General features: G+C 42.0%; 3 protein-coding genes and 1 non-coding gene across 4 annotated transcripts; 2 read left to right on the forward strand and 2 right to left on the reverse strand.

Moving 5' to 3' along the window:
* Nucleotides 1–291: 291 nt before the first annotated feature.
* mpc2b (mitochondrial pyruvate carrier 2b) lies at nucleotides 292–5,834 on the forward strand. The gene is made up of 5 exons (XM_056289289.1): nucleotides 292–464; nucleotides 1,972–2,012; nucleotides 2,194–2,278; nucleotides 2,810–2,921; nucleotides 3,945–5,834. The coding sequence occupies exons 1-5, from the start codon at nucleotides 371–373 to the stop codon at nucleotides 3,991–3,993; spliced, it is 381 nt and encodes a 126-aa protein (XP_056145264.1). The 5' UTR covers nucleotides 292–370; the 3' UTR covers nucleotides 3,994–5,834.
* A 146-nt stretch (nucleotides 5,835–5,980) lies between these two features.
* Nucleotides 5,981–15,368, reverse strand: rpl24 (ribosomal protein L24). The gene is made up of 6 exons (XM_056289288.1): nucleotides 15,305–15,368; nucleotides 15,103–15,178; nucleotides 14,116–14,226; nucleotides 10,153–10,289; nucleotides 7,688–7,751; nucleotides 5,981–6,105 (listed from the first exon to the last, which is right to left on the reverse strand). Exons 1-6 carry the CDS (start codon nucleotides 15,307–15,309, stop codon nucleotides 6,025–6,027), a joined length of 474 nt encoding a protein of 157 aa, XP_056145263.1. The 5' UTR covers nucleotides 15,310–15,368; the 3' UTR covers nucleotides 5,981–6,024.
* LOC130121356 (small nucleolar RNA SNORA23) lies at nucleotides 12,193–12,362 on the reverse strand. The gene has a single exon (XR_008811063.1). It is a non-coding gene; the product is annotated as a small nucleolar RNA SNORA23 (small nucleolar RNA).
* Nucleotides 15,369–15,973: 605 nt separating the features above from the next.
* On the forward strand, nucleotides 15,974–24,190 carry cep97 (centrosomal protein 97). Its single transcript, XM_056289976.1, has 11 exons — nucleotides 15,974–16,010; nucleotides 16,816–16,958; nucleotides 17,410–17,568; nucleotides 17,737–17,838; nucleotides 17,978–18,091; nucleotides 18,233–18,399; nucleotides 18,500–18,664; nucleotides 21,085–21,266; nucleotides 21,669–22,305; nucleotides 23,013–23,088; nucleotides 23,670–24,190. Exons 1-11 carry the CDS (start codon nucleotides 15,974–15,976, stop codon nucleotides 24,177–24,179), a joined length of 2,292 nt encoding a protein of 763 aa, XP_056145951.1. The 3' UTR covers nucleotides 24,180–24,190.
* The last annotated feature ends 1,504 nt before the right edge of the window (nucleotides 24,191–25,694 follow it).

Raw genomic sequence — 25,694 nt, forward strand, 5'->3', positions numbered from 1 at the left:
TTGGATCTGCCAATGAAAACGGCGGATTCGTGGGCCACGCCCCCTCATGACGACGGTAGGTAGGTTGCACTGTGAGGAAAGTCACCTCGGCGCGTCAATCCCCGACCGGTCTGTTGTCGGGTTAGCACTAGCATGGCGAGGGTGCAACCCAGGGAAGGTCGTCTTTAGGGCAGCATCATTTCAACTCATGTAAATCAGCTGACGTTTACTGATTTTTTTTTAACGTCTTCACTAAGAATCGGACGACGCGCAAAGCCCTACTTGTCGAACGTTTTAAAAGAACGATAGATAGCTTAGCCAGCTAGCTTCAGGTTCCGTTTGTAGTGTCTATACTGTGGCAGCTAGCCCGGCAGTCCTGACGTCAACCATCATGGCAGGGTTGAGAGCATCCTACCACAGGGTTTTGACTAAAATTGAGCATATGCTGCCAGAGAAACTCAGACCTGTTTACAATCACCCGGCAGGTAATGCAACTGATTTTTTAAAAAACTTTATCTGTAATGTGTTTGAGATGTTTCATACTTGATGATTTGGATGATCGGGCCTCAATATAGAGATGCCGTCTGTCAGTGACTGTATTGTAATATACCATCTCTCACCCCTGTGTTACAAGATCACAGGTGAGAAAACTTTATGTTATATTGGCGTCGTGCTTACTGACCTCTTGTTCTCAGTGAGCTGCAGTGCACTTGCAGACACTAATCTGCTGGAGTAACGCTAGTTAAGCTCCTCATTCACAGCAAGTCTGTCTGGGGAGGAGGGAAGCCTTGTTAAACTGGTTTGTAACACATATTTATAGCTCTGTCAGTCTTGCTCTAAGTCATAGATTGACATTCAATTACAGATTTGTCAAACAATGCAATTCTGATATGAAGAAGCCAGTTTCAGACAGATTTGCATTATGAAAACTAAGTCATGGTATATTTCATTAAAGAGACTTAGTAAAGATAGAGCAAGTCGCAGTTGGTGTGCTGTTTAACATTATTTAAAGTTTCGTAGCACTTACTCTTGAAGTGTGTGTGCAGGTTCTTTGCATTACTATGGGTAGATAAATAACAGCAGTTACTCAACCAGCTTTCTACACATGGCTGTGGATAGATGATTATCATTGATATCAGATATCACTCCTCATTGTAATTTTTTAGTTCTAAAATTCCTGCACCTGACCATCTGGTTTTCCGCTGCCAGGTCATATTGATGAGTACATACCCCTCTTTCTTTTAAACTAAATTCTGTTGAATGCTGCTCTATGCCATAATGTTTAGTAAATCAGCATGCCAGTTTAGGTGCTGACATTGACTTAATGCACCAAGGTTAAGGCTTGATATAGAGCACCACATCGTCGATTACACCAGCCTGGCTTTTGTTTAGTCTGTGCAAAGGTACTGGGCTATAGTTCACAGGCTGTCAAGGACAATTTCCTGACCACATGTTGAGGGGTGGGGGGCGGCACGAGGCACTTCCCTGAAACATGATTGGTTGAGACGGCCTTGTCCCCTTACCTCCTTTGTTTTGATAGCCTGAAGCAATGTCTTGATTTGATTAAGTGTGTTATTTGTCCATGCTCATTGTTGTTTGCACCTGAATATACCAATAAATTAGTCACATTTGGAGGGCCGTGTTCAGTTATTTTGTCACTCAAACAAAACAAAGCTTTAAGAGCTTATACATCCAATACTGTGTTTTTTACAACTCTGTCTTCTTCTGCTGAACTTTGACACACTGATGATGTGTCAAAGTTTATCATAGGACCTATCTATTAGTAGCCAGGTGTGGGTATGAGGCTGTCCACTCTGGTATTACATCTAATCCTGTAACCTAATGGAAAAGTCTAGCTGGAGGATAAAGCCGTCCAAGGGAGGATGCTTGTGTTATTATGAAATGTCATCATGCAGTAACGACTGGTGATATTTTTGTTGTTGCTATTATTTGTAGTTGTCAAATGCAATATTTCCTATCTTTTTTATGTAGGTCCAAAAACTGTTTTCTTCTGGGCGCCAGTGTTTAAATGGGTAAGGGCTTTTCTTTGTATAGATGTGAAATCATATAAAATATTATTTTTATTTTACTTTTATTAACTTAATTACCTTTGCGTGATAAAATACCTCAGTTCAAATGATTGATGCAGGTATTCCAGGTAATCCAGACCATGTTTGATGGATTTAAGGTCACCTGTTCTTGTCGTCACAACAGGGTCTGGTCATAGCTGGCCTGGCTGACTTGAATCGTCCAGCAGAGAAACTCAGTACCTCCCAGTCAGCAGTTCTGACTGCCACAGGTAAAATGGAAACCATTCTGTATTCAGGAGTGAGGAAGATAAGATGTGCTTGTGTTGTAGGTTGTAATACCATGGAGGGTCTCCGTGTGGAAAGCACACTTCTGTACTCTATAGTATGTCACAGTTTTGATTGTTCTGGTCAAAATGCCGATGATTCGAAATAAGAAATATACTTGTGTATCTTCCAGCAAAAATCACAGTAGTGGAAATGTTTATATTGAGTTATGCACACATGCAAATATATCCCAAGCCAAAGTAGATGATTCCAAATAATTTTGAAAGTCCTCTTCTTTTTTCTTTTTTTTAAACGAACACTCATATATGGGCTATGTTTCAAAACCCCTCTGGTTCAAAGTGCTTAAAGTACGTAGTTGTTTGTCCAAAGACTTCACAATTTTGACTTGTTCAAAGTTCATGAGAGCATGACAACGACTGCTTGGGTCTGTACAAACAAAACATATCTGTCACATTCCCGACCAAACGTCCACTGAACAAGTTTGTTGAATATTGAATGTTTCTGTTGTCAACCAGGGCTGATTTGGTCCAGGTACTCCTTGGTTATTATCCCCAAAAACTGGAACCTCTTTGCTGTCAACTTCTTTGTGGGTGGTGCAGGAAGCTCTCAGCTCTACCGGATTTGGAGGTGAGTGCGAGCTGTTGAGTAAAGACCGCCTGTCAAGTTTCAAGTTAATTTATCATGTTTTGCAGTTACACTCAGTGTAGCCTAGTGCAATGACATTTTGACTTGTGGTTTATCTCAAGAATCAAAGTAAAAAAATAGGGGGAGCCATCTTGATTGTATATCTAAAACTGGACAGGAACTCTGTTACCCAACTTCATTATCACTCTCAGAGCCTTCGTATTCGGTTAAAGGAAAATGCACTGTAGCTTGAAATGTATAACCCTCACTTAACCGATACAAAGTGATGGTAACAAGTTATTGTTTAACTGAGTTTAGCCAATACATTACCAGTAGTGGTAAAAATACAAAACACAACGCTTGCATGTGGCCATTATCAAGACTTTTAAGACATAGTTTCAACCCCAAGTCACAATTAGTGAAGTCCTCTGGGAAGATTGTCATTCATGTCTACCTGAAAGAGGAAACGTCTTGATGCTCTTTAGTCTTCAGAGGGAAAGGGGAACAAAAACTCCCTGCTCCTTCCCACTCTACATCTTTCTGTCGAGACACTTGTTCGAGCATTGTATTAAAAAGGTGGGCGGCATGGTGGCACAGTGGTTAGCATGGTCGCCTCACAACAAGAAGGTCCTGGGTTCAAGTCCTGGGGGGTCGTCCTGTGTGTGGAGTTTGCATGTTCTCCCAGTGTCTGCGTGGGTTTCCCCCGGGTGCTCCAGTTTCTTCCCACAGTCCAAAGACGTGTAGGTCAGGTGAATCGGCCGTACTAAATTGTCCCTCAGTGTATGTCCCTAGGTGTGAGTGTGTGTGTGTGTTTGGAGGGGGGGGTTGCCCTGTGATGGCCTGGCGGCCTGTCCAGGGTGTCTCCCCGCCTGCCGCCCAGTGATTGCTGGAATAGGCTCCAGCATCCCCGCGACCCTGAGAGCAGCATAAGCGGTTGGGATAATGGATGGATGTATTAAAAAGGGATGGTGCTGTCATTAATGCGACACAGATATAGTAATGTCTTTCCTCTTTTTCCTTTAAAAGGCATAAGCAAGATAAGAAGGCCAGTGCGAAGGAGTCTGCAGAGTCCTGAGTGTTTTCCTGGTTGCCAATTCCTCCACTACAGTGGGTTAAAAGGGAGACTCTCCACTGGGCACAGAGCTGGCCCTTCTCACCTCCTGTCCTCTCCATCCCACTGTCTCCTCTCTAATCATGCCATAACCATTATTTTACCACAGAAAGCCTGTTAGATCCAGTTTTGCTGAAGTTTCACATTTTTTCAGGGTGAAAGAAGGAAAAAAACTTTTTAAACATATTCAAACTCACTCGAGAATGGTTGTCATCGACTCAAGTTGTGGTATTATAATGGACTTGTTCCACAAATTTTGATTGTACATTCTTAACTCCATGCTTTATATATCATGCACTTATTGGGAAATTTAGCTTTTTCCATTGGTTCAGGTGTAACACTCAGTACCTCATGCATTCATTTCCTAAGAAAAAATGTGTTGAGTGTGGTTTTAGGCGTCACATTTTCACGTCTTGTCATTGCTTATTTATAATTGAGTGCGAATCCTGGAATTTGCTACTCAATAACGAAGTCATTCATTATTACCACCTAACATCCATTTTAATGGCTTTAACAGAAAAAAGCATCATGTCAGCAAATCATACTTCATGCATATTTTGTCTCCTCATAGTGTCAGCTCTACAGAGCCTTTTTTTTTCTTTCTCCGATTCCTGTAACGGTAATGCTTTTACACCAATGCCACACATTTAAATTGTACAGCTGTGTTATGGAGAACAGTTATCATGATACCGAGTCTGTTAAGAAACATTCGTATTGTTTTGTGGCTCATTGCTATCAACAAAAAAAAAATACTGTTAGTTGCCAACTTAACTAGAACTTTTTTGTTTTTAAAAGGAATTATTTCATTAAGTTCATTTCAGATTTTCCTAATTCTAGCAATAATTGCCGTCATCTATTTTCTGTATTTTAATCCAATCTGCTGAGTGAATTACAGGAACGACACCTTTAAGGGTGGCAATTATGGGTCTGTGGCTGTTTAATGGCTATGTAATGAATCTAATAAATCCTATTTAAAATCATTGATTGGTATACATATGCGAATATCATTTTCAATTCATTTTATTCGCCAAGACTAGATCACCTGGTTGTATTAAGGTTGGCACACAGACGTCTCATTTGTGCCATTGAGCAATGTTTAAATATGAGGTAGAGGCCATGTGTTGGAAAAATATCAGTTTTAATAATGACATCATAAAGGATTATGTAGATGTATAAGGGTATCTATACCATTTCAACATCAGTTTTACTAGAGATAGGCAAGTGTCTCAACCTTGCAGTGATAAATGAAGCAGTCGCCCCCCTCGGCTTCGAAACATCACAAACGCTGAAGCTCGGGGTAAAAATAAAAAACATACTGGGCAATCACAACAAACCTTTTTAACTCCAACTTGCTCATAGTGCAGTGGAAAGAACTAGCTCGTGAGTCTCACCCAAGCGGTTTTGCTGTGAGGACGTCTTGTGACCAAAGCAGCAAGACGTTGAGGTTTTCAGCTCGTTACAATTTGGCCTTTCCAAACCCAAAACCTCTTCGTATGCAAATACAATCTTGCCCTGCTCAATTTAAGACACTGATCAATCATTCACTATATTTTTATTTGATTAATTCAGTGTGTATGACGATGACTTTCAGGTTTTTGACCACGGTCTATTGTTTAAATTCTGCAACAAAGCCCATAAAAGCATTAGTAAATATAAATTGTGCCAATGGATAAGTGCGAAATGTTCATAGCTCCCTTGTTTAGTTGAAAAGGAAAATTAACTATGACACTTTATGAAGCCAAATTGTGTACATTTCATCCATGCCTTCCCATCAACTATACTTTAAGAGTAAATTATCCTTGAAATGAAAATGTTCTTAATATTTACCAGGGGAAAGATTGATATTCTATATCTCAGCAGTGTTAATGGCTAAAAAAAGCTGCTGCCATAACGTCACCTAAAGGCGCTTGCTACCAACGCCAGTTTGAAATCACCGCCACAGACAACACGGTTAACCAAGAACATTTTATTCACAACCAAAACACAAAGACGGCTTTAGCGTTTTCCTCCAACACGAGGTGCGTTGACCTTCATGGGCTTTGCTATCTTGGGTTTTGGCGCAGCCTTGGTAGGGGCCTGAAAACAAAAGACATTTTTAGTACAGAAACCCATAAACAACTTTTTGCTACTGCGCACCCATTTTCTAAGCGTTTTGTGCTTGGCTAGGCTACAAACCAGCCGCGAATTAAAGCTTCACCATAAATAGAAGGTAAACAGACAAGGCCAAATCGGTTCCCGTACTGAATACAATACGTCAAAAAGTCATTTTAGGGAAATTGCTGGCGGCGATTTTCTGAGCAGGACACAAACAAACTCTGCTTCACACAACAAGACCTGTTCCTTCTCTCCCCAGAGTCCCGCATGCAAGGCAGTTTGTTTACACGCACATCGACACCAATAACTACAGTCATCAGCTTAAGGCGATGTTTCTGATGCAAGTGTTTACATGGCTGATAACCATATTTTCTCCAACACCCAGGTAAACATTTGTTTTAATGATCAGTCCAAGGGTACACTGGTTATTACTGACATAATAACATGCCCTTCTAAAACTTCCTGTCACTGCCTGATGGTGACAGCAGCATTCCCCAAGCATGGTGGATGATTTTGTCCTGCCTGTCTGTATTTTTTTTTCGCTCTATAAGCGTTACTGCAGAAGAGATTTCTTGCCATTTGCCACCCTTTCAGTTCACCATTTTCATGTTTGCATTTTAGAAATGTGGTTCACAACATCTGGATACCCCCCTTTACATGCAGTTTCAAAAATCATAAACCAAACTAAGACATTCATTCAAAAATAAATCTAAAAAGACAATTGAAATCGAGGCGTCTTATGCTTACTGTTACCGTGCTATGCTTACTGATTTTATGTACCACAATAAACAATTAGTGTTAAATGTATTAACTCGTCCCTTATGTAATGCCTTTACCAGTTTATAAATATTATTAGTCAGCATGAAAACAGGACATGTGGAGGAGAGATGCTGGGTATATTGGGAGAAGGATGCTGAATATGGAGCTGCCAGGGAAGAGGAAAAGAGGAGGTTTATGGATGTGCTGAGGGAGGACATGCAGGTGGCTGGTGTGACAGAGGAAGATGCAGAAGACAGGAAGACATGGAAACAGATGAGCCACTGTGGCGACCCCTAACGGGAGCAGCCGAAAGTAGCAGTAGTGCATGTAAACAGTCATTAACAGAATGGTCTAACATTAACCATCTACCTGCTGGTCAAGGTAAAGGACACAACTAAGCTCAAAAAATGTGTCTCCAAGAATGGATCTCCACAGCACAATTGTAAAGCACCATGACTTCTTCGCTCCAAAAGAGGAACATTTTGGGTCATATCTCTCGAGACTCAAGTTGCTTTATAAAACTGCATTGTCCTCTGTAATTCACCACAGAAGCAGCTCAGGCCTGAGTGCCTTGCTCAAGGGCATCATGATGGTAAATGGTTGAGCAATGTGTGTTTCTTGAGCAATATGCGTTTCTTGCTGACCGCCAACCCCCCACATACTGTGGCCAAGATATCAGAGGATTCATACTATCACTTTCAACAAGCGAACACGTCACAGGATATGATTCTTATGTAAAACTTTATTACCTCAAATCTACTCATACATTATATATATTACATCTTCTACATCAAGACATTCTTACCTTTGCACTGGGGGCAGATGGCTTCTTGGTTGCCTGTTTTGCCTTTTTGGCCTCCTTGGCAGCCCTAGAAAATTAAAAGAAAGAAGTGGGCAAAAGGCAGCTACTCCTATATGGTGTAATCTGGAATGGTGTGGGGATTTAAGCAAATTGTGTCTCCTATACCAGTTGCCTTTATGTGTTGTCCATCGCTTGCGAAATTTTTTTTTTATAATCTCTCTTGTTCTTTTGCATGTTAACACACTGAGGATTCAAATTACACAGGTTTTCACACTACTGATATATCAATATCTTGAAAGACAATATGCACCAAGGTCCCTACGCAGTATTTTCATACATTTGTTTCATTATAACCATCACTAGAAAGCTGTTGAGGGGCAAGAGCAGGTCACAATAACTAGATTTAGCAATTCCTTGCAGTTCAAGTGTAAAATAAGTATTCAATCACTTCAGTGCTGATATTTCTCTATCAATATAGCTGTTTTGGTATCGGGCTTGATTTCACACTTAAAATGTACGCCTACATCAGATTCAGTATGACCATCAATGGGCAGGTTTCCACCACCGACATGCTGCTCATGCAGCACAACCAAAGAAGAGCGTGTATGAGTGACGCAGGTTGTCATATCTCCCAACTGTGTTTGCCAATATAACAACACATATGCCTCTCTTCATGTGTCATGTTACCTCAGAACCACAGAAACGCCCTTCATTCCACAGCAAACAGTGATTTTCTCTCATTACCCTAGTCAGAATTCTGGCCAAAATAACTTACTGACATTTCGAGTTTCCCCAATATCCTAGTATTATATAATAATGTAATGCAATGAAGACCAGTCTAGCATATTACATAGACTTCTGCACCTGGCATCTTGATTATAAAAGCATTTAATAAGCAATGGAGAAGAGAACAGGCCTTAAGACACCTTTTATTCAGAAAAGCTTTTAATCATGCAGTATTTTTGGTGTCTGTTTTTATTGTTTTAATGTACTGTCAAGCACTGAGATTGTCTTTGACAGTGAAAGGGGCTATACAAATAAAACGTATTATTATTATTATTATTATTAAGAGTACATGAGATTCTGTCCGGTGCATTGTAATTTGTTGTGTGGTTTGGAAACCCCTGGTGCGTAATGTGAGAATTTCAGAACTAACCCTGAAATTTCCACAGGCATGTCTCTGGGTTGATACGCTGCCCAAATAAATAACGTTTACCATTGTGCCGATAGGTTACGATATTGTTTTTACTCAGTGGATTCATTTTGGAGATGTTACGGGGTAACTCTACACGAGCCTTAAACCTGTCATTAAACTGAAACACAACTCCCTAGTGTCGCAGTTACGGCTTGAATATACTCCTGAGTGGATGTGTTCAGACAGCTGCAGACACCATGGACGCGTAGTATTTGTTTATGCTACTTTCTGTGGAGTCCACTTGGGAGACACGTTCCACACATGCGCAGTAGATTGATGTCTGTCATAATACGCAGCATCTGATGTGTTTCTGCGCATGCACTATGAATCATATCAAAATGGTGACATACAAGGAAGAAGAAGAAAAGCTGCTTTGTTTGTTATACTTAGCACAATCAAATAAAAAAAGCACGGAGAGCAAGAAAGTGGAGTGTGCAGCTGCTCAATCACTGTACTGTTTTAAAGACTAATTGTAGAGATACGGGCAGCGACGGACCTCTTCACACAGTCTCTCTTCAAATTCAACATCTATTTTGGTTTCCAGCCCATGCGCAGGTAGTCAGTCCCCTTGTAGCATATCTGACCTGCACACGGACAACTGGGTGCGGACATCCGCAGACTTAGGTAGTGACGAAATTTACAACATGCGGACCCGGAAAGTACAACACCTGCCTTAGACTGTGTCCATGATTGTCCATTATCTATGACTTCTCTATTGTGCTAGCCGGGTAATTTATGGTTACTACTACCTAGAGTAAGTATAGGCGGCTCATTCCTGCAAGTTGAACCAGTTAGCAGGTCAGCAATGCGATCAGATTTGACAGTTCAGGTAATAACTTACTTGCACTTGCCTGTTCACTTCTAAACATGTGGTTTGCATAATTGAGTTATATTGGACACTCGTATTTTATTGCCCCTCAAGACACCATTGTAAAGCTGAGCCCAGCAGTGGTCTCATATCCAAACTCTCCACAATGAAGCCAGTAGGTAAAAAGATAACCGATATGCATGATGGCAAAAACTACGAAGACCCACATTGTTAAAATAACAGAATGATCTTTTAAGCAGCACAAAATTCCTTCAGAAAGAATCCCTTGAGGCTACTTTTTTTTTGTACTGTGTATTGAGTACTTAAGTCTTTGAGAGTTCAGCAGAATATTATCAACTCATTATCATTAATATATTGATGAATCAAAGTTTAATGCTCTAAGGAAAAAGCTACGAGAAGAGGAACAGCTGTGAAAGGTTACCGCCTACTGAGGAGTGTGCTTACCTGATAGCCTGTTCCCGCTGGGCCTTGCGGACCTCAGGCTTCTGGTTCCTCTTGGCCATGATCTCAGCCAGGGAGGCCCCAGTAATGGCCCTCTGGAACTTCACTGCACGGCGTGTGCGCTTCTTTGTTACCTCTTCCTGTTGGGGAAAAATTACAAGCAGAGCAAGAGTTAAGGGTCAAGAGTAACGAATCGGGGAGAACATTAAGAATCGATGAATACACACACAAAAGGTAAAGGAAAGTGGGTTGGTATTATGACTACTCTTTGGTAGGGATGTAACGGTTACCGGTTTAATGATTAACCGCGGTAAAATTCCCGACGGTTAGTATTATCGTTTCAAATTTTAATTATCGTCAAAACCGTGTTTGATTACCGCGCTTTGAAAAACTCACGGTAAATACTGTCCAGCATAGTCTCTCAGACGCAGGCGCGCAGGCGCAGCATGCAACATGGGTTTGTTTTGCCTCAATTAAACATGGAAGGCACAGGCAGTGACGGCCATGGGAGATTTTTTCGCCTACTAAGAGGACTAAGTCTGAAGTGTGGTCGTATTTTGGTTTTTGTTAGAGTGCTGAGGGAAAACTGATCGAAGATGGTTACCCTGTCTGCAGAACATGCAGAAAGAAAATCGCTGCGAAAGGGGGCAACACTTCTAATCTTATGAGTCATCTCCGTGACCACCATCCACAACTTTACAGCGAATGCAAGATAAGTTAACTTTTAGCTGAATGCATGATGTGGGGACTTCGGAATGGGGGAAAATGTCATGGTTTGTATGTCTAACTTGCTAATAGCTTGTCAATAATGTAAACTTGAGCTTTCATGTTACCAAACGTTACTCTTTGTGAGGGCCGACAGTCCGTTCCACTGGCTTAGCTACTCGTGCGTAGTACGTTCTTAAGGAAAAGCAAGGAAAAAACCTCCACAGGACTCCGGTGTAAAAAGATAACAAAACGAACATTTATTCCGGTTCCACAGCGAAATCTTCATACAGGAGTAATCAAATAATAATTTCCTAAACTATAACTAAGGCTGGCTATTACTGCCACGTTATTACTATGGCTACGGTAAGAAAACTGTATAGCTTCAGTCTCCAAAATCACCGCCGACTCAACACTCACAAATCTAGACGCTTCCTGGTTCACGTACACAGAAATTTGCGATCTTCTTAAAGTGACAGTAGCCCTAATGTTCAACATGAGCACTGAGCTAAATAAAACTGTTTCATATGCTTATCTATACCAAAACAGCATTCCTAATGCAGATTATATCCAAAGCTTGTTAAAATGTGAAGCAATGTCTTTTTGGTTGCTGTTTTCTTATTTGTAATGTGCAAAAGTGCAGTTACCTCTCATGGCCACATGGTGACATCTTTAATGCACATTTGTATGGTTTTTTTCCATGTTTACATAAGGAATGTTATTATTTTATTTATTTTTATTATTTTAATGTTTATGCAAACAAAAAGTGCATAGTGCTGCTAATTTTATTTGTGGTTTTCAAAATAAAACTTAGTGAAATGATTTCCGCGTATCAGTACTTTTTGAACATTTTCAGCACATTTTAACAATACCGCGATAATACTGATAACCGTGATAATTTTGGTCACTATAATCGTGATATGAAATTTTCATACCGTTACATCTCTACTCTTTGGTATAAATATCTGGGTAACATACCAACTACACACTGTTTAACAGTTACTTGTGACGTTTTAGCAGGTAAACAGCCACTAAATGTAGGTGCTAACATGAAGAGGTGGGTGACTTTGCAAAATGTGATCAATTCAGGTTTCCTGCTTTCCATTATACCCTCTACCTATGGCATCACCAATAAATAGTCAAGCGATCAGCAGCAGCATGTTTCAAGGAAATGGATGCGACACGCACTCGAGTACTGCACAAGGCAACTGCTTATACACAATAACAGGGGAGCATAATTACAGCAAAAATTGCTGGTTATACTTACAAGAATCATCATAATTTTAACCTCAACAGACATACAGGCTTAACTCTTCAACTCTGATAAGAATGCGCTAAAGATGTAGGAGAGTATGGAGGCTGACCAATGGTGAAAAAGGTCAATGGCCAGTACTATGATCTCCAATTCATCTATGGCTGCAGGTGCGGAGTGAGCACTGCTGCATCACTGTAAAACACAGCAAGACAACAGCACATAACACAGACCAATTCTATGCACACCATCCACCTGCAGCCAAATAGCCAACCGTTTTTAAGGTTTCACGATTAAACAAATATAACAAGTTCAACTCGGAATTATACAATCACCATTCGTATAAAATCAACGCTTTTATTTGAGTGGCAGTAGACAACTTTTTTGCTTTAACTTATCATTATGAAGTAAATGTTGATTGCACAGTGTAATAGCTATAGAATAATGACACCATTGGTGTTTAGATTGGTTCCTTGGTTCCCCATAAGCCTCGCTTTCACTATGCAATTCTGTCTGCCACTGGGTAAGACCTCACGGGAAAATTAAGGCTTGATTTAGGGCACAAAGGAAGTGTGTAAACCATTGCGCAACCAAAATAGGAAGAGGATAGTGGTTTTGTTTTCATCGGTCACTATTGGTAGTTATCCCCAGTAGCAGAAATGGCAGATGGTGGAACAACCAACGTGACAGTGGAAACTCTACCAGCCAAGACAAAAAGAACCCTGTTGACAGAGGAGGCAAAGAAGGTAAAGAGGGAGAGTGATAGAAACTGAGGTAAAACAAGAGTGAACCTCAGATGGACACTGGCTTGATGGGGCAAGCTCTGGTGTTGTATCAAACTCCGTTTCCCCTTAGCTAGACGAAAGACTTCACATGGAAACAGGTTAGCTATCAGCTACGATTAGGTTAAGGTAAGCATGAGGTTATGCTTAAGTTAAGTTCAGTTGAAGTTAGGTAAAGGTTATAGTTAGGTTGAGGTTAGGCTAAGGTTAATCAAGTGTCCCGGTGCTGTACAAAAATCTAACTAGGGGCAAACAGATCTCGACGGGTAAACAGAGGTCGATACAACACCTGGGACTTTATAGAGGGTTCCAAACCGACATTCAGTTGGCATTCTTTCTACTGGACCAGTAACCCTTGTATTGTTTGGGTCAAAATGACACGTTTTAAATTACAAGTACTAACCATAAACGGCGTTACTATTAGTTATTATTAGTAATACGTGAGATAAGGATAAGACATATTGGGTAATTTTAGATGAATATTACTATTGTATCACTATAAAATACAAAAGTGGCTTGGGTCCATATGACCGGTGAACAACACATCTATTGCTAATTAGTGAACAGAACTTAAATAACACAACCTGCCTACTTATTAATACTACCGCATGTTTAACTCTGCCTTTATCATAGGACTGAGATCGGAGTTTCTAATTCAAATTGAGATTCTTATGGTGGTTTCTTGCTTTGAACAGTAGCCAGGCCGACAATGAACAGAAAGCGATCCGGTTGTCTTTGTAAACAATAAAAACACTTGGAAACCATGGGGAGTGGGAAGCTGTCTCCAGACACTTTAAGAAGAGACTCCTGGAGTATATATAAACTTAGCACAAAAAGTAAGGAAATTTGTGTTTGGTAGATTATTTCTTTGTTGTAACAATGCTTCTTGGCAATAAATCTTATATCAGGCACCTGATTGTCAGCACCTGGGGTACCAGAAGCTCAAAACAAGAGTCAATAGCAACAGCAAAATAAGCTGTTTGGCATTGGCTGAGAAGATTTGGCAAATTTTTCATGGGCGTAACCCACATACTCAGCTCTGCTGCTCATCCCACAAATGCATGTTCCTTACAAATGTAGCACCATTTAAAAGGGAAGTAAACAGCCCTTTCAACGGTATAAGATTTATTGCCAAGAAGCATTGTTACAACAAAGATATAATCTACCAAACACAAATTCCCTTACTTTTTGTGCTAAGCATAGATAAAAAAAAACCTTGTTACTTACAGACTGGCCCTTCTTATGCTTGCGCCTGTACAACACAGTCCAGTTGATCTGTCTAGGATTCCTCTTGGCCAGGAAGGCAGACTCACATTTGGCATTCAAAAACTGGAACACCTAAAGAGAATAAAATAATTAAGCTCAATGCTGCCAAATGAGTTCCGTTATCCATGGATACACTTTGTAGATTCCTGGAGGGAAAATGTTTTGCACCACAGCAGGACAATACACAGTAACCTAACAGAAACATGTGTTATAAAGTTTTGATCAACAGGCACTTGGTTGCATGGTGCATACAGATGGTACGCTGTAACACAAGCACAATTGAGCAAAAGGGCCATAAAAAATTGTGTCTAAAAGATGATCAAGCAGGCCATGTAAAAAACCTATCAGGTGACCCTTACCTAATTAACGCGGAATATTAGGTACACGTAGCTGAGCAAGCAAATGTACAGTTAGCTCCTGCACAGGGTTTTAAACGGCAGCCGGTTTTCTGTCGACATCTTAGGGTTAGACTGCTATCAATTCGCGCTACGGTAGCATTTTTTGACAATCACGGAAAGCTGAATAAGTTCATCTGGACAATAGGGTGGGTAAGACTGTAACTAGCAAAACTAAGCTGTCGCTAAGTGCGGGGATACCTGCAGTCAGTTGAGACGGAAGTGGTCACTACATAAGTGATGAAACGTTTCTGTCAATAAACGCCGTGTCCAGGTGAACCGATCCAACTTTCTGCGATTTCTTTTTTATTATCCTGGATTATTAAGCGTGCATGAATTAAGATATTCTCCCACAAGGTAGCAGCAGACACTGTCATAACACCGGCAAGGCCTAGTTCGAGGCCATTTCTAAAGTTTACTTCAGAAACACCAGCAAGGACCGGACGGACATGACATGTACAAGTTCTATTGTCTAATTATAACTTCTCCAGCATGATAAGACAACACAGAGAACCAGAGAGACAAAACGGCGACGAAAGACCCAAAGAATTACCTTTCCGTCTATCCTAGCGTAACGGCGGCCATGGCCGGGGTATATTTTATACCCGCTGAAACTGCACAACTCGATCCTAGAAATGACAAATGTAAACGGTCATTGTGAGCAAATGATAACAACGTAAACATGACTGCGACAACTTGGAAGTTCACTTTGTTTTAACACTCAGATGACAATAGATTAGATTCCGTGGACTCACTTCATGACGGCTACGAGCGGGCACAAAACCGGAAAGGAAGATAGCGGAACCGGAAACTGAATTTTGAGATCCGCATTATTTCTTAAGCTATCCGGTAATTATTCTCCGTCGGTATTGACAATTTTCAAATAAAACGCGCGTAAAAAATTCTGACATTTTGTTATAGAAAAACTTATGTTATAGATTGTATTGGCTGATATGGCTGATCAGCAGCTAGATACATGACGTCAGTTGGGGCGAGACTACAGTTGCCTGGTGTTCTGCACAAGCGGGTAGTAGCGACAACCACCGCTAACGCTGTTCAACAAATAGCAGGTTGAACAAAACGCGACGGTTTACGTTTAATTTTGGACAGAGGGGGTGCATGCCGGAATGCGAGAACTTTGGGATTCGCCGATCTTTAATTTCTCAATCAGAAGTTCGTGTGTTGTCGTTTACAAAACCTAGCGCGTACTCGGGAACGTTAGGTGAGCCGTCGTCGTCCGCTTTAACGCACTACATTTGTAGTCCTTCGAAGGGCCGAAGGACTCTGCGCTTAATGGGAGCAAGGGGCACTGAGAACTACAGTTCCCAGTAATATATGTCGCGGTATTTGAACCCTTTTTAGCTCTGCCATACTGCAGTTAACTGTCGGCGGCTGTCCGCAGCAGGTCCTGACCGGGGGTGAAAATGGGTGTCTCAGATCTGAAATTTGATAAAGATGCAGGTGAGTGTCCGACGGATCTTTTTGGCCAGTTAGTCAAGCTACCCAACGCAACGTGTTTATTTAACTAAGAAGATGCATTGCCACTGTAAGAAGGGGTTCGAGGCCCGCCGTCACCATAGTCAAGTGTTGGGGCGTTCGAGTTTACAGAACCGGATTCAGAGTCCCAGAACTGGGGCTTGCCAGAAAGAACTGGGTTCGAGTCGTAGAGATTGCAGAATCACAAATCCGATAAGCGATGCACCTAGATACTGAGAACAGCTGCTTAGCCAGATGTTTTCGTTTGGCCTTTTTTAACGTTACCTATTTATCCGTGCACCCTAATTCGCTGCGCAGCGCATTGAGCATTATATGGATTTACGTGCTATATAAATACAGTTTTTATTGATTTAGATCGCGTTCTATTTGATCACGTTCATCACTGATCCAAGGTACTGTTGACATCAGTCGTCATGTCTCATTTTCACTGATAAAGATGTCGTCGAAGGCTAGACTTAAGACGTCTCGTCCGTCCTTGTAGATCTACATGCGATGTTGCTTATATTAATAGATATATTATAGATACTGACTAATGTAATTTCAACAAAAATATTGTAGGTATTGTCAACTCCATTCTTTAAAAAAAACCTTCCTGCCGCAATCGTCCTCTGCCTACTGCAAAGTTGTTGGTGGCTTGTATTGCCTTATTTGCTTGTAATTTCACATTTGATAATACCTACAAGTATCCGACTTTATTTGTATAGTGTGTCTGTGTGAGCTGCTATATTCATGAGCTCTCCTACAAGTATGTCTCTCTTGTTCCTTCTAGGTCCTGTGATGGATCTGTCATCCCAAGGCCTTCAGAAGTTAGATCCCAGTTTCATCTGCACTGAGGACACCCACACTCTCCTCCTGGATCATAACCATATCATGAAACTGGACCATTTGGAAAGGAGCCCAGGCCTCCAGCAAGTAAGTCAGGTTCCTCATTACTAGAGGCTATGTGTACCTTCTGCCTGAATGTTAACCTCCTGTCATTCAGCGATGTGAATCAAAACAACAGATGAAAATAGACAAAACAAGCAAATTCAAATGTAAAAGAAGTGGCTACACAGTGCATTTGCTGACATCTGCTGTTAACAAATGTACAAATGTCTTCAAAAGATTAGTTTGCTGCATGCCATGTCTGATGTTTTTGTTCTCTCTGTTTTTGTATGTTTTTGGTGGTGTTTTTGTATGTTTTTTGATATGTGTTTTTGTGTTGCACTGCTGTGGGCTGGGGGACACAGAATTTTGTTTCTTTTGTGTACATAGTACATAATATGAAATGACAAATAAGTTGTTCCTGATTCCCGATACTGATATCTATATATTTAGAGTTTTGTCTATTTGACTTATTGAACTTCCGTCTCCTTCTCTCAAGCTATCCGTGGCCAGTAACCGTCTGGTACGAATGATGGGTGTTTGCCGCCTAACAGAGCTGAGAGTTCTGAATCTGCCCAATAATAGTATTGGCTACATTGAGGGCCTGAGAGACTTACCACACCTTGAATGGCTTAACCTGTCTGGTAATAATATCAAGGTAAGGAGAGAGGGCATCTTTTGAGAGAAGGAGACCTCTCATATTTGTTATTTATATATGGGTTAAGATTATGTTACACACATAGTAAAAGAATATCTTTGTACAGATAATGACATTTCTTCAGCCTATACATACAATAAGAGAATTATTCTTTGAAATTTCATTTAGGTCATTGAGCAGCTGAACAATTGCGTATCTCTTCAACACCTGGACCTGTCTGACAATAACATATCTAACATTGGTGATCTGAATAAGCTGTTAGCTTTAAAGGTGAGTGTTTCAAACTCTAGGGGTCAAAGGGCGTGCATGAGTGAGTGGATAAATAAATGAATCTGTTAAACATGAGGTTACAGAGTTATTTGCTTTGACCCCTGAACTTCTGAACTGAACTTCTGTCGTTTCTTTGCAGACCCTTTTGCTCCATGGGAACAGCATCACAACACTTTGTACTGTTCCTGTCCATTTACCTGCACACCTTTCCATTCTCTCCTTGGCTGAAAATGAGATTAGGGATCTCAACGAAGTAAAAGTCTTTTTCTCTCCCTCATTATGGCAATACAGTATAGCTGATAGGAAGTTATTACTGTTTGTTTGAGCCAGAAGAGTTTATTTTCTCCTTTCCTCTTGTTTCCTCTTATTTTGTTGTTTGTCTTCACTCCAAAAGGTGTCATATCTGGCACCCCTCCATGAATTGGAGCAGCTCTCCATAATGAGCAACCCTTGTGTCATGGCAACCCCCTCTTTGCCTGGATTTGACTACCGACCTTATATCATGAGCTGGTGTCTAAACCTAAAGGTTCTGGATGGATATGTCGTTTCACAAAAGGAAGGGTGTGTACAGTTTTTGGGTCAAAAAATTCTGTGCCAGTACAAAGATGCAGGAACGTTTTTGAAATATCCTAACTCCCATGCTTGATTTTCATGATTTCAGTTTAAAAGCGGAGTGGCTGTACAGTCAGGGTAAAGGTCGCTCGTACCGACTGGGCCAGCATGTCGAATTGGTCCACTACTTGACCTCTGTTTGCCCCCTGAGTTCTACCCCCGCCCTAGAGACGGCAGAGGATGCCAAGCTGGAGAAGATCCTTAGTAAGCAAAGGTATGAACTTGGGATGTCACAATATTGATTTTTTTATAACAATCATGATATTCAAAAAATGAAACAGTGATGCTAAACTTGCAGCAGACCTTTACCAACAATGTTTTCCCACTCCTGGTCAGAGGAAAAGCGCCTTGGTGTTTATCTTGGCCTGTTGTTTCCTCTTCCTCCGCCCTCCCTGACAAAATGGATGTGGTGTTCCACTGATGGTGAACATCCCTGGCTTTCCTGTCTATGCCCCTCCAGCACCTCGGCCAGCTTTATCAGGACCTGATCATGGCGGCATTTGTAGTGCCCCTGTGAAAGCACAGTCTTGCAACCTGACAAAATGTGCTGGAGGCTTGCGTTGTGAGCATTGCAGAGCAAGCAGCATTCCTCGTTCCAGAACTACTGGTGGAGGTTCTGAGGACAGGGAAAGTGTCATAGGTTGACCTGATTAGGAAGCTGAGTCTTGCCTGTGGGATCTTGCAGAAGTCTGACCAGCTGATTTTCCAGCCAACAACCCCATCTGAGGTTGTTCATCTTCCTTGTCGGCTCTGTGACACAGCCTTGATCTTGTAGCACTCTTCCTCCATCCTTGTCACCTCTGATACGACCATCTTCTTTCTCTCTTTCCGTTGACCTTAGACCAAATACATGGTGCTTTTCCCCACCCTCGGCCTGCCCTTCCTGCCTGCACCCTTCCAACATTTCTTGGTGCTGCAGCCTACCAACCACTTGGTCGACCTCAGTTTGAGCTTTCCGCTTCCAGCCAGTAGGGACCTTGCCATTTGTGTTCCTCGCTGACTGATCAGTGGACTCTCAGTTCGAGAACCAGCCTGGTCTGTTTCTGCTTACAGCCCAAACTGATGGATTGCAGTGGAAGCTGCAAGGTGTTCTTCCCAAAGATGCCCATTTCAGAGCGGCACCATGGCAGCCCCAGCCACTTTTGGATGAATGAGTTGGCTTTCCCATCCGTCTTACTTATTGTGGATGAGGGAGTTTCACGCATCTTCAGCAGCCACATTACCCTCTTGTAAACTGTGTGCTGGTAGCACCACACATTATACTTCCCCCGGAGTTGGCTTTGATCGATCCTTGCCAGGCCTTCTGAGAGCTGCTTCAACACAGTTCTCCCCATCTCTTTGTCAGAGAACTCTGATGTATACCATCTCCTCAGGCTTTTGATGGGTTGCTTGGACAGAAGTGGGATTTTCTTGCCCCCTATGACAAAGATGGTGTTTTCATTTCTGATTCCTCTTCTGAGAGACAGGCTGCGTGACTTGGGAGGGCTTGAGTCAATCCCTGTGTATATAACTGAAGATTGTTGTGTTGTAGTGTTGTTATTCTATGTTCAGTACACCATCACCCCATGAGAGCCATGAAACCGGATGAAAAGTCCATGTGTGTGCAAACATACAAGGCCAATAAATTCTGATTCTGATCTTCATTCTCATCTAGGACATGAGCTCATCCATGCTGCTGTCACAAATATAGAAGAAAATGCAAGAACAGCACAGGAAAAAACATAGGAATAGCAAAATACAAGTACACATTTAGAAGACCATATAAAAGAAACTTAAAAGTAAATCATCCAAAAGGTAGAATAAGTGAAAATATTGAAATAAACTTCAAATCAGGTGTTTGCACAACAGAGCTGTATTCATTCATCCATTATCCAAACCACTTATCCTGCTCACAGGGTCACGGTGATGCTGGAGCCTTTCCCAGCAGTCATTTGGCGGCAGGCGGGGAGACACCCTGGACAGGCTGCCAGACCATCACAGGGCTGTATTATGAAAACAAATAAGACTAGATGTAAGGCGAAAAGGCAAGTCTGTAATGTTTAAGACAGGATTTAAAGGTAGAAACCATGTCAGCAGATCGAATACTAACCGGAAGACTGTTCCAAAGCTGAGGTGCTAGTACAGCAAATGCTCGATCACCCTTTGACCTTAACCTGGACTCTGGAACCACCAGTAGGCCCAACCCAGCAGATCTAAGAGGTCTTTTTGAACAGTAAGGAGTTGAGAGTTCACTGATGTACTCTGGCGCCTGGCCATGTAAAGCCAGTATTTCTACTAAAAAGATTGGATGTGGTCTCATTGAATGTAGGCGTTCAGGGGTTTTGAGTTTTACTGCAGCTGAACAGATTAGTTGGACTGCCTCAGCCACCACAACTGGCTTGGGTTCAGAGTTCATCTGATGTTTTGGTCACTTTGTTCAACCATATTTTCTTGTTTGGTGTTGGGGAAAGTGATGACATAGCAGCACTGGTTTCTCCATTTCATGGATCTCTGGAATTTAGAGTAGTCAAACATCAGTGTAGTTGCTGGTACCATTGTATGTGTCGGTAAGTTAAACAAAAATGATAATCTTCAGGATTGTAGCTTTCATTATTTCCTGGGTTTTTTGTTTTGTTTTGTTTCTTTGACTGTCAGGTTTCACCAAAGGCAGCTGTTGCAGCAGAACCAGGGAGGCAGTCCAAGCCCTCCTCGCCCAACACAGCTAGACGTGGAGACACACAGTCCTCAACACACTGTTCGACCAGGAGGGGGCACCAGAGAAGGGATGAAAGCCACACCACCTTTGCCGGCCTCTGTGCCGTCAGACAGAGAGACAGGTAACAACCACAGCTGCTCTCCAGAGATATCAGGTCATGTCTTCACTATCCATCCATCCATTATCCAAACCGCTTATCCCAATTGGGGTCGCGGGGATGCTGGAGCCTATCCCAGCAGTCATTGGGCAGCGGGTGGGGAGACACCCTGGATGGGGAGACACCCTGTACAGGCCTCCAGGCCTTTACCGGCTCTCTTAATCCTTGATGTTTAGCAGTCTGGTTATTTATTTAAACTACATTGGGTACTTCACCGAAAGATATAACAGGAGAGACACAAGAGAAATGTTTTTGCTGTTTCCAACGCACGTGTTCAGCAGAGGTGTTAGACATGAACACTTATCCCACCCGAGTTTCTCATCATGTTTTTCTGTATCTGCTTCTCTTTTCCTCCCCCTGGCACAGAGCCAACAGTACACTTCAACACCTGGATGACCCCTGACCCCTCCCATCCATCTGCCCCCGTGATTCGCAGCCCGCGGGTTGTGGAGGAGCCTGTTCATTTGGAGGACGTGCAGACAGATGAGGACAAACTGAGTGGCAGCCTGCTTTCATCAGAGTCCACCTTTTTGCCTATCACACCAGATCAGGAGCCCCAACTGAGTCACTCCGACAGCGAGGACGAGACGGACACGTTTGAGCCCGACTCCCTGGCCCCAGAGCATCCGGCGCTGCCCAGGAAACCCCAAGCTGAAAAGACACATTATCCACCTTCAGAGAAAGACCCAAATGTGTACAAGGAAGCAGGTTACCACAGCGGTGCAACAGCTGGTACCCTGGGGGTCAGAGGTGACCCACCACAAGAAACACCCTCTGACTGTGGTAAAATGCAGGTGAGATCAGGGTCCAAGCAGTTAGAGCCAGTGAAGTGTGCCAATAAAGCATTTTCCCTGGAGAAAGACAGGGCAGCCGTTCGGATCCAGTCATGGTGGAGGGGGCTGTACACTCGCCACTGCCACCCTTTGGCTAAAGAGATCCGGAGTGAAATCTGCCTGCGCCGGATGCAAGATCACATCCTCTTCCTGTCTGGAGAGTTGCAGAGGTAACTCACATGCTGTTGTTAAGTTTCTCCTCAGGTTGTTTGTCAGAACCATCCAGAATTATTTTCTATTCATCGTGGGATTTTTAGTTTAAAGCTACAGTCCTGAAGCTTTTCATGCAAATAAATGTCTTCTTTGATACTTTGTTACTGATTCATTTAAGACAATAACCAATCTACAAACACTTGTGGAGTTGGTAATTTGAATGGCTACTGTAGAGTAGAACTTTCCATGGAAAAATGATCTGGTCTATTGCAGCTGAACGGGGACAGTAAAACAGAAGAGGTAGTGAAGTTGTCATGGCTAACAAGCTGATTAAGCTACCATTGCTCACACAAAGTACAACATTAAAAGTTAAAACCCAGGTACAACTATGTTTTATTTGTTTGAAGGTGGAGAAGGAGCTGACAACAGCACTGGCAGCTCGTTTCATTTTCAATGTGTTCTCTGGGATTTAGAGTCAAACACCATGTACCGTCAAAGGTGATCGTAAGTGGGGGGAAAAAAACAAAACAACTATCCTCAGGATTGTGGCTTTAAAAACCAAACGGTCATGTTTTGGATTTTTGACAAGTTTTGGAATTAAGTTTTGGAAATAATTTGCTCTTTGTCGTGATTTCAAAATGAATTATATATCCGCGCCACAATTTCTTTGATATATAATTGTAGCTTATATGCAGAAACAATGAAAAAAATGTTTCTTCCACAGGGTGCAGAAGCAATATGAGGAGGACAGGTTACAGAGACTGGTGCAGGAAGAGGCTGTGAAGTTTCTCTGGAAACAGGTCAGGGACTTAAATGATTTATCTAAAACCTTCCATACATAGTCACACGCACACTCACTCAAATAGAAATTCATCACCTCTCACAAGTTGTTAATTGCACTCTTAGGAAGATCTTGACCTCCCTGACAACGATGTTACTTCAATAGCTTTCTGATGATTCATGAATGATGCATCTTATAATGTGATGATGTGTGTCTCATCGATCTAGAATGTACAGTAACATTTAGTTTTCCAGATAACTTACTTGGTTAATTGCCAAGCAATAATAGATGCGTTTCCCCATTTGATGGTTGTTTTCCAGGTAGATTACGTCATCACTGATAACTTAATCATGTATCATTCTTCTTAATGGGTTGTTGGGAGACTGCATGTGTAACTTGACAGGATTACAAACTGATGTATTGAAAAATAACAATGACCCCTTTTTTGCTGCCAGCAGAGTCATCCAGCAGGGGTTTTACCGAGTTACTCGTCTGGAAAACAAATCCGATTTTGTAGCCATTCTCTAAACTGACATTAAACTGACAGCTGTTGCTCCTCAACGTAATCCTTTTTACCCAATTCCGTCTTCCTCACTTCAGGTCCAGTCCATGCAGCACTGGCAGCAGTCTGTTGATCAGCAGCTAGCCAGCATCAAACAAGCTGTGACCCCGGCTCAAGGCTCGACTCCCGGCATCTGTGGATCAGCTTTACCTGTTGCCTCCATTACCGCTGACCCATCTGGCACAGGCGTCTCCTTCCCAGACTCGGGCTTCCAGACGACCAGCGAGCAGCAGGCGGAGCAGGAGGACAGCTTCCTCAGCAGCGGGACAGTGGACTCCCTGGAGACAGTGCGAGCTCTGACTCTGGTAACTCCTGTCTGCGGCGGCAGCAGCAGACATAGTCCAGACAGCAGCCTTTTGGAGCAGTACCTCTCCTCCATACAGCAGAGGGAGGAGGAAGCCGATGAGGGAACGGCCAGTGATAGAACAGAAACGCCCCAGACGCCCTCACCCCTCTCTCCCAGCACACCTCAGTACGAAATGAAGAGTCAGAGCAACAGTGCAGCACACAACAAACCTCTCCAGGTCCCATCTGAACATCTGGAATAAGCTTTACAGGCATATCTACTGAGCCAAAATCTGCACTAAATACAAGCATCCAGATGTGTTGCTTCCTCTAAAAACTGCGCTCATCTTGATAATTGACACTTGATGTAAAAAAAACAATGCACTTAGTCTGTTTCTTCATTTTGCAGAACCCAAGGAGGAAAACCATTCGGAAGTCAGGACTGACTTTGAGGCCAAACACTAGCTACCTGTGAATGTAATCTGGTTTCTTTTATACTTTCTCTTCTGTGATACCCTCCCTCCCCCCTCTCTTTGGCTTTTATTGCACATTTTCAATTCATTCTGAAACTAAAATGATTTCAACTGTGCTCAATAGGGAAGTAGTGGCTTGGAAGGTTTTTTTTTTCTAACAATAGCTATGCTTGTATACCGATGACTGAAAAATGTATTGCCTATTTATTCTATTAGTTGACATCCAGTCCTTTTTAAATGTTTGTCAAAAATTGCATTCTCGGATTAGAAATGTCAGAGGTATTCTAGGCTTTTATCACTGGGAATTACATGTGTAAAGAGTGTGGCAGTTGAGCACTGACGTTGTTTTACACGATCAACAGCAGACATCACAATGTGTTAATGGCTGAACTTAAATTTTATTATATAGTGAGGTCATCGCCTCCTATTTTCGCCTCTGAAAACATTAAAGACAGAACAAACTGTAGCTGTGTAGCTTCTATAACTCCCTTCAAAAGTCAAAGAAGGTTGAATCACTTCATCTGGATACAACGTTTATTGACAGAATTCTGTCAATAAACATACTTAAGGCAGAACAGAACAGGCTGTCGTTACTTAAAGTAGTTACTTAAAAAGTGTGTGCTGCTGTTGACTGAATCACTAACGCTCTGAAGCTAATCCTACATTGTTTGAAAAATACTAAGATCGAGACTTCATCACAGAGTTCAGTTAGCAGTTGCATTCACCAGGTATGGAGTTGTTAGCTAGCTAGCATGAAGGTTTTAGCTCACCAAAAAGTCACATTTTGCCCAAACTAAGTGTCGGTTCATGATATTGGCCTGTCAGAATATCACAGACGAGCTCAGCTATAGGTTGGATGCTTTGGTTGTGTAGTGAGCAGTTATTGCTGTGCCTAGTGAGATGTAGTCGGAAGATAGTGTTGTGTTTTTTTCCCCCTCTCTCCTTTTAGTCGTGGCCTTGCCAAATGGCACAGGTCTCAAAGTCGAACTTGTTGGAGATACAGTCAAAGCATTCTACCAGTGTGTTTAAAAAAATCTAGTCCTGGTTTCCACTTTTGGGAAAGTGAAATATGCTTTCTTTGTTTACCTTCACGTTTGAAATCAATTGCATGTTTGTTTGTTCCAAGATGGGGAGATGGCAGTCCATTCTTCCTTTAGTACACTGGGAGATCAAGCGTGGAGATTTGGGAACGATAGTATCGGACATATGGAACACATCACCCAAGCTGAGTCAGAATTTTAAGAGCCGTAACTTAACAGGCTCATTAGCCAAAGCTCTCGTGGTCTCTCACGCAGGTTGATGTTG

This window comes from Lampris incognitus, chromosome 11 (genome assembly GCF_029633865.1).
Source record: "Lampris incognitus isolate fLamInc1 chromosome 11, fLamInc1.hap2, whole genome shotgun sequence".
Lineage (NCBI taxonomy): Eukaryota > Metazoa > Chordata > Actinopteri > Lampriformes > Lampridae > Lampris > Lampris incognitus.